We start from the raw sequence: 14,661 nt of genomic DNA on the forward strand, positions 1-14,661 counted from the left end.
TGCAAACTAAGAGATGCTAGCGGGAAAAGCTAATGCGTTGAATGTATTTATAAGCTTCAGCAGCAGGGTGGGGTTTATGCTAATGAGGGGTCGGTTACGTAACATGGCTATGATTTCTGACCCGCCCATTAAATTCTGAACACAGACATTAGAAAAACAGTTTATGAAACCTAGCTCCATAATTAAATTATAAATGGTTTAATGGATTTTTACATGTTTTAAGGAAAACATTTATGACCTATTTAATGTGTCTTGAAGAAAATGGCTGAATTTGCTTTACAAGGACTTTAAATATATAATAATTGTTTGTTCCTTTAATGAAAATGCAATCCAACATGATTGGTTGAAGTGGTTTAAGACTACTGGCCTATGGCTATATCTACAGTATATCAAATACATTATATATATATATATATATATAGCCTAAGTTTGGCGAGTTAGGTTGTTTTTGTTTTTTCTTTACATTGTCTGCACATGCAGTCGAAGGTCAATACAACAAGATCTTTTAAAAACAGCAATGTTTTGTTATTGCAATTAAATAAATTAATTTATTTTATTGCATAATTGTGACCATCACCAGCGCTCCCTAAGGAAGAAACACTTTATTAAAGGGAGAATTCAAAAAGTATATATTATATAATATTTTAAAAAGTGATGAGTCGTAGTCTCATTGGATCAGCTGAAAATAGAGTGAACCTAAAGCCTAAAATGTGAAATCAACTTTAAATGTGTAAAAAATAAATAAATTGACCTAAAGTATTAAAAATAAACCATTGCACAATTGAAAGAATAATGGAGATTTGTCTTTCTTAGTTCACATCATATCCAATACCATTAAAATATGAGGGACTAACATACAGACAAACAAAATATGTCCCTCAAAGTCTATGATAAGGTAAGTGTCACTGTTTAGGTTTCCTTTGCTGCCCTCTAGTGGTTCATAGTCAAACTGATGCAGCTAGGTTAAAGCTATAACTTCTACAAACTGTGTAAATATACAGACATGAACCCATGGTGCAGTTTATACAATAATGGTCTGAAACACTTTTATTAACTAAAAAACTAAAGAAATCCAGCTCAAATAAATGTAAATCAAAAGTCAAAAATATGAAGTGGTTGGAGTTTATGAATGCAGCAACAACCAAACGAAGGCTTTCATGAACAATGTCATTACAGTAATGATGTATTATATGAATATTAGTCAGCACAAAATCATATCACCAAAATCATAAAAAGCAATGTGCTCAACTGAGTAAACAATTCATACAATTTTAAAACATAATCTCAAAATACAATAAATCAAAAATGATTTCTTATTTGTTTATTCGTAGCACAATTCCAGTGTAAGACGTGGAACCTTTGCACTTTAATGTGAAGCATTAAACATTTATGATAATGATGAATGAGATGTATGTGACAAAGCCGTTTGATGATTAAAAAATGAAAGTGCAGCACCTTCTCAGAACGGTGGAGAGTGGAGTCTGATGCCTGCTGTGATGCAGGCTCTTCTCTGTTTGCCTCCTGAACAGGTGATGTTTCTGCCAGTAGAAAACAGATGGTGTGATGTCTCAGAAATCCAAACCATTAATGAGTTTCTAGCTAACCAACTGTGTCTCTCCAGACACACTGATCTGATGTTTCCCACATTGTTGGGATGGCATCTCTTTAGAACCTTAATTCATTATAAATTCACATGTTCTTCTAGAATCACATCCTATTAAAGATCTGGCTCTCCTGCCTTTTTGTTCTTACTAGTCACCTTAAACCTCCCAATGGAAAAACTTACACTAAATACAGAATAAATCCCTCACGATTATTAACCCTATGACTGACTATTAAGCTATTATTTTCCAGAAAGCATGGATTTGTGTATTTACATTTAGAATCCTGACATTTTAAGATGTCATGGTGTTTATACAGGCAGATTATAAGGCAGATATCAGTTGTAGATATCTCCCTCCCTCCATATATACAAATTCCTTATAACGTCACCAAAATGAGCCGTGCAGTACACTATTTGGAGTAATATTGAATCACAATTTGAAGTAACTCTGATTATACTTTTCCAACTCTCTGCAATTTCTTGCAAATAATCCCACAGAATTACAGCAAATTACATTGCAAATTTTGAGAAAATTGTTGACAAATCCATGAAGTTCTGGCTTATTTGTTCCACATTCAGGATATTGTAAGTGCCTTTCAATAATTCTTACACGTGGAAATGTAAACTAGGATTCCATCATTTTAAAATTGGTCTTTTTATCCCTTTTCTGGTCTAGTCCACTTGAGATCAAAATGGGCTGAATGTGGCTCCTGCTCTAAAATGAGTTTGAAACACACAAATTGAACCGTCAAGTAAAGATATCACATTTTAACAGTTTGACAGTAAAAGATGACTTCATGGCAGTCAAACAATGGCATAATGGGTTATCACATGGAGTGCTGCATGGCTTTCTTGTAGTTATAATTTGCTTGAAAAACTGTTGTCTCTTTCTAGTACTCTTCAGTTTGGGGATCAAACTTTTTAAAGTTTTAAAGATCTGAGGCACTGAGGGACTGTTGTTAAAAATTCCTTATTCAATTAGGTCTATATAATCATATAATCATTAACATGCCAACATGTTTCAGCCTAGCAGGCCTTCATCAGGACAGTAGATATTAAAATAGTTGTTTCAAAATGTCACACCAAATGAATAAATCAACATTTATTGTAACAATTATGGTCCCTTCAGACAGAAACAAGCTGCTTTAGTAAACTCAGGTTTTGAGGGAGTTTAGATGCAAGATTTTCCAAGATTTTAGAAGATCTTTTAACCCTAACGGTAAATCCATTGTGGTGTTATGATCATTGTTAGGAGGGAAACTAACGAAGATTAACATATTGTTTTTATTTCCACTGAAGGGACAGAATAATACAACTATAATCTTGGTTAAAAGCTATTTGGAAATATAAATTATTATTATTTTTTTAATGAATAATACAACAAACCTGGAAAACATGTATCATCATCTTTTTCTTCTTCTTTTTTTTAAACAAACAAAAACATTTGACGTCATCAGAGAGCGCCTTGGTGTCGCCACCGCAGCTGGGACGGAAGCTTGAAGCTAAATGCTAACTGCTAACTGCTGCTAAACTCAGAGAAGTTTGGACGCGGATGATTCACTGCTCGGTAACAATGTGTCTGTGTTTGTGTTTTACAGACACAGTTGGTTCGAAGCTTGATGAAGTTTGACTGAAAATGCTTTTGCTCGTTGTTGTCGTAGCGTCGTTTTGAAACTCAGCCTGGTTTTATAATGTGTACGAGGCCATTTAAAGGTTGCCTCGTACACATTACATTAGAATAAATGATGTGTAGACATGGTGTAAACTCTTAGCCTAGCTAAACGTTATTACATAATGCTATTTGAGCTGAATTCAGATTATTTACTGCGCGGTTGTTTGTCCCACTAATGACGCTTAAAGCAAAAATATTACCTGATATATACGACAGTTTAACATGAAAATTGCGTTTGTAAATGCTAATCTTTATTTTTTTTTATTTTTTTATGGGGTGCAGCTTTCATACTTGTTTAGTTATCACGTCATCCTCCCTTTAACTCGTTAATCAACACTTTATCATCAGCACAATAAGCTTTTTTGTTCCCTTTTAACGTCATAAAACTCAGTTGTATTTGATTAAACTGCAATAAGGGCAAGAGTGAAGTCCAAAGGACACAAATGACAACATTTTTGCTTATCTTTTATAAGAGGAGGAATATATTGTCATGACGTCACTGGTGATTGTATATACGGGTTTAAAGGTCAACAAAGCAAATATAGTGAGTTATTTAAAACAATAGTCTAAGCTTTAGTAGATCAGAACCTGTGGATTTACAACAAAGAAATTATTTGATAAACTGTGGTTTTTAACTTGAGTTGCAATGTTTCCTCAGATCCTCAAATACCTTGGTTACAAAAAAAAATGATAAATGAGCTTTAGAGCTTTGTCTGCCTTAAAACCTCTTTTATTACCAACGCCAAGCGCAGAACCTAACGTTATGTTTTACCCTCAGTTTGTCTCTGTCAGGGTGTTGGAAAGGTAACTTGAACAGTTATGAACAGATTTGGATGAAATTTTCAGGGAAACTGATAAATGGGACAAGGAACAGGTGATTATATTTTGGTGATGTTATGGCTACCAAAAAAAAAAAAAAAAAAAAATATATATATATATATATATACACTACTGGTCAAAAAACACCACATTTTATCCAGTTTTTTACTGAAAAATATTCAGTTTATTGTGTCATTGCGCTCTGAAATGAAAGCATAGAACAAATATAAGTAATTATAGTGTAAAAACTAAGAAATGATGGAATCCATGAACAATACTGTTCAGCTGGTGCTCATGAGGGTCTGGTACTACAGTGTGTTCTAACACTGTTTTTATACAGACAGAGGAGGAAGGAAGGAACCAAGAAAAGTAGGAACACCTGTAGGAATGAGTAGCACCAGCTTTTTCAAACTGATTCAACCTTTATTGATGCAGAACAGATTTACATTGTTAACGCACTTCATGTTACCTGAAAAAGGCCTGTTAGTATCATTCTGAAATTGGGGAACCAAACCTTTTTTTTATCCTCTGGCTGTTCAGTTCTAATCTTTGGACCATTTTAAGCTATTCTTTGGACTTACACGACTGGGATTACAATAAATACCTAGAAAAATTAGGATGTTCTAAAAAAATTTGACCGGTAGTGTTTATATGTCCCATTCATTTTCCCACCCACATTGTGGAACTTTTTGTTGGAGTCAACAGCTCAATGTTGACAGGTGGTCATTGTAATCCTGAGTTTACCATGTTTCAGTGACCGGAGAGTGTTAGCTAAGCTTGAGCTGTTTGGCAGAGGTCTGAGTGCTTTTTTAGTTTATTTATTTTTTGTTTTAAATAAATCACATTTTTTGCATTTTTTTCTAAACAATACCTGCTTTGGTTCTCTAAAGTTGACAACACGTATATATATTGGAATATTTTTGCAATAAATGTGCATTTGTTTCACTCTTTCTATTATTTTTAACTTTGAATATTACATATATCATAATGATAATCATATCAAATGTATTATTATTATTATTAATTTTTTGAATCCGATGAATCAACAGAATACTTGATTATCAAATCATTAGGTAGCTACAGCTCTATTTTGGCTTTAAGTCTCACCTTTGCTTCTTGATAATAAGCTTTAATCCAGATCAAGTAATAATTTATCTAAAATATGAAGCAGTTGGATACAATACATTTCTTATAATATCATAGTATGTCTTAATTATTTGTTTTAAGAAAAGCTAAATTTATAATTCCTCCACTTGCTGTTGGAATTAAGAATAGATCTATGACTTAAACCACTTCAATATTAGCATTAGATTGCCTCTTATAATATATATATATATATATATAGAAACATACATTATATGCCAGGGACATGTCATGTGTCAGCTATATAGTATGTGGGTGTGTAGATTACAGTGTGTTAAAATAGATTTGAAAGCATTTTGGAAACATTGTGGATTATTGTTGTGTTCCTCCCTTTCTCAGATTTGAATGAGGTGCCACTTTCTGCTTCAGCTGTTTTGTGATCGCTGCCAGGATGGGCCAGCAGATTTCTGGTCAGCTCGTACGGACCCATCTGCCTGAGACGCTGGTAAAACATGCAGGCTTGGTGCGAGACAGTGGTTATCTCACTTATGAGGAGTTTCTGGCACGAGTGGCTGAACTCAATGATGTGTAAGTTTCCAATGATTCTGCACAGATTTGCCTTGAAATGATTCAAATGACTGAAATCTCCAGGAACTACTATTATTTCTTTCCTTGAGGTTCTGATACAGAACCCAAAGACCTGTAGTTAGCATACAGAAGGCTTAGCTAACATACTCTATCTACGTAGCAAGCCAGTCTAGCCTGTGGTCATCCATTCAGCTGCTGTGTCTGAAGCAAAAGAAGAAATATCTGCTTTTCAAATTCGACCTCCACAGCTGTTTCTATCCTGATTTTAAAGATTAAAGAGTAACTAAATCGCTGTTTTTTCCTGACATGCCACTGGTGTGGAAATTTCCTCGATAATGGGCGGAGCTCCTGCAGTAGTTAAGACACGCCCACTCTATACTATAAGGTCTCCAAAGAACAATCAATGCTATGCTAACTAGCTACTCAATAGTAACTATACCTCTCTATTCACAGTTCTCGCTCTTGAACCTACTCGCCACAGATTGCAGAGTCGACAGATGCTAGTTTTTATTGGAAGGGCGGGGCCAACAGTGGTGCGAGAAGTCACTAAAACATCACAAACCACCATTCTCAGCCAATCGCTAAATTCACTTGTAATATCCAGGTTTCAACCCACAGACAAAATATTCCAAATTTAAATAACATGTCAAGAGTTGGACCAGACTCAATCAACAATACTACTTAATACCCAAATACATTTATTTTCAGCTTTAAAAAATGTTTGTGGTGATTCGTTACACTTTAATAATCTTTTTATTTTTCTCTCAGAACGGCCAAGCTCGCTGCTGGTCAGCAGAAGCACCTCCTGTTTGAGGTGATGCCAGGAACAGACTCTACGGCCTTGTGGAAGGTGGCTGTTAGGATCGTTTGTACCAAAGTAAGAGCAAAGAATGTTTCCTCCTTTTATTGATGGAGACCTTTACATTTATTACAGCGTCTGTATATACTAACACCGACCCACCCCCTGCCCACGTGTTATGTTCTCCAGTTTCTGTGTGTCTGTGTTTTGCCAAGGAGGTTTTTTCCTAGTTTTATACTTTCCTCCCCAAAAGGGAAGTCAGTTTGAAACCTGCCTTTTCCCCTCACCTCTCCTCCTTTTGTTCTTCCACTATTCATCTAAATACTGGGCGCCGCCCTTGTGGCGACCCACTGTTCATCTGTTCTTGTCCTCCCATGTTATATGTGATTGTCTTTATCATGTTTCTTTGGACGGGATGTAACTGAAATGAAATTTTGTTGCTCTGTAACATGTGCAATGACAAATAAAGCTGATTCTGAATATAATCTTACACTATACACCAAGGAAACTATGTCTGGATATATCGGGCACAGCCGTGCTAATTTTTATGTCAAACTACATTTATATGAACTCATATTTGCTTTATTTATTTTGTAATATATTTATTCTGGGCAAATTTAGCAGAAATGCTTCTGTTGATTACAGCAGCATAACCTGCAGTTTTAAATATTAATATAATAGACATTCTTCATAATGTTTGTAGCTGGGATTTTTACTTAAACCCAAGCTATGATACTGTCTGTTTAACAACATACATATTGTGTTTTAGCTTAGTCATGTGACTTGTGCCCCTGCAGATCAACAAAGTGGACGGTACAATGGAGGCATCACGAATAATGAACCTGTATCAGTTCATCCAACTGTACCGTGACATCACCAGCCAGGCTGCAGAGGTGCTGACAGCAGAGGGGGCCTCTGAGGGCCCGTCGGCCCAGCTCCCCTCCACTGAGTCCTGTCAGGCCAGCATGTGGATGGGCAGGTCAGTGCCTACTACCTGTAGCTCTTAGTCTGTGTATTTAGTGTCATTTACTGAGTAAATTTAACACAAATAAATGCTTTTTAACACACCTTATTGTGCTTTTAGGTAAATAAGGACAATACATGACTGTAGGAAACTAAGCGTTCTAGATGCTTATCATCTGTGTGGGAACAGATTCATTTAACCACCAATGTACAGGTTAAGAATGTGTAAGAATTTGAAGATAAAATATACTGTTTTATTTATTGATATCAATTCATTTTATTTTATTTTAAATTGTTTTTAAGTTTCCATTTACATGATCAATATAAATTAAATCAAACATTTAATTTATATACACTGTATTGTCTTCATAGAGAAGGTCTTTATGGCTCCAGGAGGACTTTAATCCAGGTGAGATGAGGTTAAATGGTTCCTTGTAGAGTAAAGGTTACAGACCCCTGACCAGGGGAAGAGGGTTAGGAGACCCCACTATCAGAGCTGGACCCTCTGAATTTAATTCATGGTGAAACAATGCAGATGATAAGTTGGTTATGTTACTGTTAAATTAATTCATGTACAGTATTTCTGTAAAATAATAAAACAGAATATATGTAACCTGTTGTTATGATTTACTGTTATTTAAAAACATTTTGTTACGTCTTCTTTTCAAATGATATAAAATAAATGACCTGTTATTTCAGCCACTGCTTGAAAACTTAATATTGACACTAAAACATTACACGTATCATTAAACTAAGGTACGCCAGTTAAATCAACTATTCATCAACATGCATGGCTTGAAAAAAAAAAGAGTGCGACCAAATTCTGTGCTGGTGTGACAAAGTTAGTGTAGAGCCCTGATTCAACATGTGTCAAAACAAACCTTTTTCTCTTGGCTGCATAAATTATGTTATTCAATAACAATTTGGTTTCTTTCCTCTGAAAGGTCAAAGACACTTTATGCATTTTTCATTCTATGGATGGTTTTTTACAATGCAACGTTCCTGGTTTGCTAAATGTAAAAGTTTCAGCCAAAATAAAGCTTTTTATTCCCCTCTTATATCATTCATACAGATGTGTTTTGTAATGATATGTACAGCAGACTATGGTAACAACTACTCGTGTCCTGTTTTTGTGCAGAGTGAAGCAGCTGACTGACACAGAGGAGTGCTGCATCTGTATGGACGGAAAGGCCGACCTCATCTTACCCTGTGCACACAGTTTCTGTCAGAAATGTATAGATAAATGGTAAGATTTAGATTTGAATCACTGCTGTGTTTCAGTCATAGGTGTGGGACTGCTACAAGGTGTTGTTTACCAGATCTAAGGAAGTTCAACTGTAATGATGACTGGAGCAGTAGAGTCACACGGAGTGAACAGCATTGCGTTGAGCATTGAGGATTTAACAAACATTTATTTAGAGTCAAAGTTACAGATATTGCTCAGGGCGAGATTCGAACCAGGTTCCACTTGATGATTGCTCAAAGGAAGGTAGAAGCAGACTCTGATCACACTGAGCTACAGCTGCACTTAGAAGTGTCAGAGTAGGAAGAAGATTGTAGCAACATTTTAAGCTATAAATCGTGGCAGTTTTACTCAAAGTTCACAAACAGCAGCTGTCTCATGCCTAATTAGCATAAAACCTTAAATCACTTTAAAAGTAAGAGAGTTAGCATTTTACAAATTAGATATTGTTATTATCACTAAGCAGCTGAACATTTTGTTCATTGAATGGTTGTAAATCAGTTAAGATTTGGATGCAACGTCACTTTAAAAAATGAATATAAATGTATTTTGTCAGAGGGCAACCACTACAAAGGAGATGGATTTATTGATTAGAAAATGGACAACATTTTGGTGCTAAAATTATGTCTGAGTTAAATATTGACAGATATATAGCACAGAGATGTCCAGGGGAAAAAAGTAGGAGGCTAAAACTCATGGCGAGTTGCCACCGCTGTGTGCCACTGACAAGCAACATCTGTCATCTATCTAAAATGATGCTATATGGTGTCTTTTGGTGCATTATATATATTAGTGTAATTATGGCTTTTCTTCTATTTTGTAGCACTTTTTTTAGCATGATTTATTTTCTCACCTAGTTTTTGTTTGTATGATGCATTTACAAGTTAAAATCTGGTTTCCATGGTAATGATGACAAAGAATTGAGCATCATCGTCAGTTTACCTCTTTCCAGTGTAAAATGTACCAACTTATAGTATAGCAATAGTATGGGGGCGTGGTTTGGTAGTAGTCCTCTGTAGAATACTGTCTGGTACTGGAACATATCTGCATGATTTACATCATTTATGTGTGGTTTGATTATAGTTGGTTTTGGTAAAAAATATATAAATAAAAAATATATTTATAATATAAAATAAAATATTTAGTTGTATCAATGCACATTAATATTCATTATATATATTACATATACCCTTACATTTGTGATTTTCATAACCCAGGACGTAGGACTTATAATTCATGATTAATGATGATATTGATGATGAATGTTTTTTAAAAAAAAACATATTCAATTCCATAGAGAAGAGTTAAAAACCCCTTCAAAATCTACTTTTTTCAATTTTGGTCTGTGAATTATTCTACCAGTAAATCTTTTCTTTGTTGAATTTTTCTTAAAGATAATGTTTATTTAGTTTAATTTAATTCAGTAATGTTGTGAATGTTAAGATTTATTATATTATTGGGGAAATGTTTAGAGATAATATTGTTTTCCTTCAGTTGCAGCCGCCAGATATTAGTTTGGACCAGCAGAAGGCGCTGGTAACCCAGAGTTTGGTTGGGATGCAGCTATTCTGTGCAGTGAAGAAGAAATGCCTTGCTAGCAGACAGAGCTAATAGAAAAACGTGACTTTTATAGATATTCACGTAACATTACAGATATTGTTTTGGTGCTAAAGGTGTAAGGAATAATTTATGAACATGTTTAAGAGTAGAAGGCAAAGTAGTTGGAGATTCTGCCTGCCGCCTACAGTTCTGGACATCCCTGATTGCAGTTTACAGTAAAAGTATAAAACCTAATACAGAGCTGCCAAGTTTCAGAAAATGAAGTGTCCTTTTTTTAACGTTGATTTCTACCTTCAGAATGATGTCATCACCTCCATACCAGCAGCTCTCCCTGCACTGTGTCCTCCTAATGCTAGTTTTAATCAAACACAAATTACAAATGAAAACTAACAAGAATTTTGACAAAATAAATTTATTTGTCAATAGGGTTAAGGCAGTGCTACCTTTACCTCAGCTCTCCTTGTTTGCAACAGAAAGGATGTCATTAAAAAACATTCAAACATCAAGTCATTTTTCATTGAATCAATGTCTATAGAAATACACTATTACATACAATAATAATCATAAGAACAGTTCAAATTAACATTAGATTGGACAAGACATTTGTTTCATTTACTATGTATTTATGATGATATAACCTACAAGTGTAATTCAGCTACTAACAGTGATCATAACACTGCTAGTAGCTGATTAAGAGTTTTAATTCATTTAAGTTAATGTCTAACACAGACATACACATGTAGGAGTGGGTGATATGGGGAAAAATCATATCACAATTTATTTCATTCAAATCATTTAGACTATTTTAAAGTTATTTACCAATAAAACAAACCACTTACTTAAAATCATCGTCCTACATGGAAAAAAGGAATAAAAGATCATTTAAGACGAGATCATTTTCAAATATTTTTATAAATTGTATGTAAGTAATTTATCAAACTGGTTCTAAGTATAATTAACATCAAACAAAAGGTCTGACATGTTCTTATAGTCACACAGTCTTTTTACTTTGTTTAACTAAAGTAGTGTAGCATTAGCATTAGCATCACATGCTACATAACAAGGCATCATATCAGTCGAGTGATTTCTATTAGTTATTGAGGTAACACACTCATATTAATAAAATCATATTTTAAATAGTGTTTGAACGCCTCATTTCACACAGTTTAGACAATCATATCCTTTACAAGATAAAACGTTACTGCTTTGGTTACATTAGACCTGGGTGATATGGACCAATATTCATTTCTATATATTTTTACTCTAAATGGCAATCGGTGATATAAACTATTTATTTTTATCAATAGATTTACAATAAAAACAACAATAGGTCAAAGTCAGTGGAGCCACAAAGACCCTTTTATTAATCACTAGCAGCACAATAACTACATTTTGACTGTTTCCTTCATTAAGGCTGAAATGTGATTAAATGATGTAGTGATGATTTTTTCAGGGCAGCTCTGAGTTGTTGAAAGTAGTTTTAAAGTAAATCACTTTCAGGACAGACAGACATCTGCACTGAGCCTCTGACAGACAGTCGCTGACCCCAGTTTCTACTGGATGCGGCTCCGCTGCGTCACGTCACCAGAGCTGACTACATCACCAAAACGTCATAATGTGTAAAAACAAAATCACTACCCTGTTTAAGTGCTTAATGATTCTTCGGTGTCTGTAACGCTGACGTGCTGACTTGTAAATGATGTGATTTGGTCGAGAAAAAAACCTGTGGATGTTCTGTGTATATGACAGACATGGCACCGCGAGAGTTAAAACTACAGACGGTTCTATGATCTCATGTTTTAATCCTTAACGTTCTAATATCGTCAGATCACACACCCTTATACAGATGTGAGTGAGAGAGAGAGAGACGCACAATGTTAGTTTTTTAGACGAGTAAACTAACACTATAACACACACACACACACCATCTCAGACGGCGTCTGTTCTCTAGAAACACTTTCTTTCTGAAAGCATGTTGATGAGTCAGTTGTTGTGTGCGGTGTCGTTAGAGACCAGCTCGTCAAGACCCGCCTTACGTCTGATTGGTTTATTATTGTGTGATGCCTGTTGTGGTTGGTTAGATTTAGGCACAAAGTGACATGGGTTGGTGTGGGATTGGTTATCTCAGTTAATCAGAGTTACTCAAGCTACAGCAAGCTGTGAGGACCAAAGTTCATTATCATGAAATATAAGCGTGACTGTCACGCTCAAAGTGTGAGACTTGGCAGCTCTGCCTAATATTACATTAAAAGTGAAAGTGTTAATATTTTACTAATTAGATAGCAGCATTACCACTAAGCAGTGGGACATTGTGACATTTGAATGATTAGTGGCAGGTCAAAATGTGGTTGGAAGAATTAGAAACTTTAAGGTATTTCTTCATCTTCTCAGAAGTGTTACTTTATATAAGTCAAAGGACTTGTTGTCATTACATAAATAATGTTCAGTACCATATCACCTTCTCAGAGTTTGACTAGTTTTCATCCAAGTCCTCTTTGTGCTACTTTCCACAGGAGTGGGAGGAGCCAAAACTGCCCCATCTGCCGTCTGCAAGTGACCGCTGCCAATGAATCATGGGTAATGTCTGATATCCCCACAGAGGAGGACGTAGCCGGTTACATCCTCAACCTGGCTGATGAAGCTGGTTATCCACACAGACCTTAACACAGACGACTCTGAGCAAAGTCCTCCTGTCATCATCCATTAATTACTGTTATACTGTATCTCTGTGTGTAAATTACACTGTAACACCAGTGAATCACACATTAAGCTCATGTGTTTTACTTTCAAGTTCAAAATGCACATTTCAAACACTAAACTGGTTTTATATTAGCACACATGCTTGCTACACTTATACCAATGATATTTATGTGTACGTGCTGCTTATTGTTGCTAATGTTTATTGTTTGAATGAGTAAATCTAATTAGATTTTCACATTCCTTGGAATTTATTTCTTTTTTTTTTTACCACAGTGTAACAATTGTACTGTCCTCATTATTTTCCAATATATCAATTTTCAAGTTGATTATTTAAAATATATTAATCTGATTGCTGTAGAAAGACAAGTTTTTAATTCTTTAATGTTGCATCTGATATCTTGTAAAACTCAACTGTAACTTTTAGAATTTAAAGCTGTATTTCTTTTATTTTGAAATACTTTTCTTTGGATGTTTTAGATTGAACTATTTTCCAGCAGCACAGTAAATACAGTATGATGGAGTTAGTTTTTGTGGAAATATTTTATGTATGATTTTACCCAAAATGATTCAGATGTTTTACATCAGAGTTCAGATTGTAAATTTAAAATTTGACATTATCAAAATGATTGAATTTTCTTTGACAGTCCTTAATGTTTTTTAGTTCCATGAATCAGAATCAGAATCAGAATCATCTTTATTCGCCAAGTGTATGTTGTACACACGAGGAATTTGACTCGGTCAACTGTGCTCTCTCCAATGCAGATGTATTGTAAATAATTTACAAAGTAATATTTAAAATGTAGTTACTATATGTAACTTTGGGCAGTGGTTGCCTTGTGGTTACAGAACTGGGCTTGTAACTGGAGGGTTGAAGGTTCAAATCCACTGTGGGACCTTGAGCAAGTCCCCTACACTTAATTGCTTCCAGGACTTTCTTGAAAAGAGATTTTTAATCTCAATGAGACTGTCCTGGTTAAAGAAAGGTTAAAATAAAAAATGTACACCACTGTTCATTTATCATTTATTTTAGTATAAACATCAAATTATCTGGATTCATCTCTAAGGATCAATACTTCTCTCATAATAATTTATTCTTTTGATGGTTTTTAGTCACAGAGTTCTATTAATTTGGGCATTTAGTTTGTTTTTGCTGAATGTATTAAAGCATTACTGTAATATCTTCAATAAAGTCACTTTTTGCACTTTATGTCTTTGTTTTCTAGTGAATTATAGTTTGACTTTTGTTTCTTATGAACTGAATTTTAATCATTAATCTTTATTTTACTCTATTCTCGTGCTTTAAAGAAGTTCATTAAATGATCTTGAATATAGACTTTAAGCTCTTATAACATCAGTATCCAGCCTTCACAACACTATTATATTATTTATTTAGCCATAAACTTTATCACTATTTTAATGCCAGTATTTTTAATGCCACATTTTGATGGTAATTTTAGATTGTAATAGAATTTCAAGGCAGCATGAATCATTTTTATTTTCCTCAGGCTTGTGTTATATAGTCAACTAAAATGTATATTTATGAATTTATTAAAGATTCAATTAGTATTTATCAACCTCATATGGGACGGTATTGTTTGAAAATACGGACAGATTTGATGCGATCAATGAGT

At 34.5% G+C, this 14,661-nt stretch overlaps 1 protein-coding gene across 1 annotated transcript; it reads left to right on the forward strand.

Annotated features, from left to right (window-relative positions):
• Window positions 1-3,040: 3,040 nt before the first annotated feature.
• Window positions 3,041-14,237, forward strand: rnf141 (ring finger protein 141). Its single transcript, XM_028451558.1, has 6 exons — window positions 3,041-3,170; window positions 5,577-5,765; window positions 6,534-6,642; window positions 7,362-7,543; window positions 8,666-8,773; window positions 12,844-14,237. Exons 2-6 carry the CDS (start codon window positions 5,629-5,631, stop codon window positions 12,992-12,994), a joined length of 687 nt encoding a protein of 228 aa, XP_028307359.1. The 5' UTR covers window positions 3,041-3,170; window positions 5,577-5,628; the 3' UTR covers window positions 12,995-14,237.
• Window positions 14,238-14,661: the final 424 nt, after the last annotated feature.

The sequence above is a fragment of the Gouania willdenowi genome, chromosome 6 (assembly GCF_900634775.1).
Source record: "Gouania willdenowi chromosome 6, fGouWil2.1, whole genome shotgun sequence".
Taxonomy (NCBI): Eukaryota; Metazoa; Chordata; class Actinopteri; order Blenniiformes; family Gobiesocidae; genus Gouania; species Gouania willdenowi.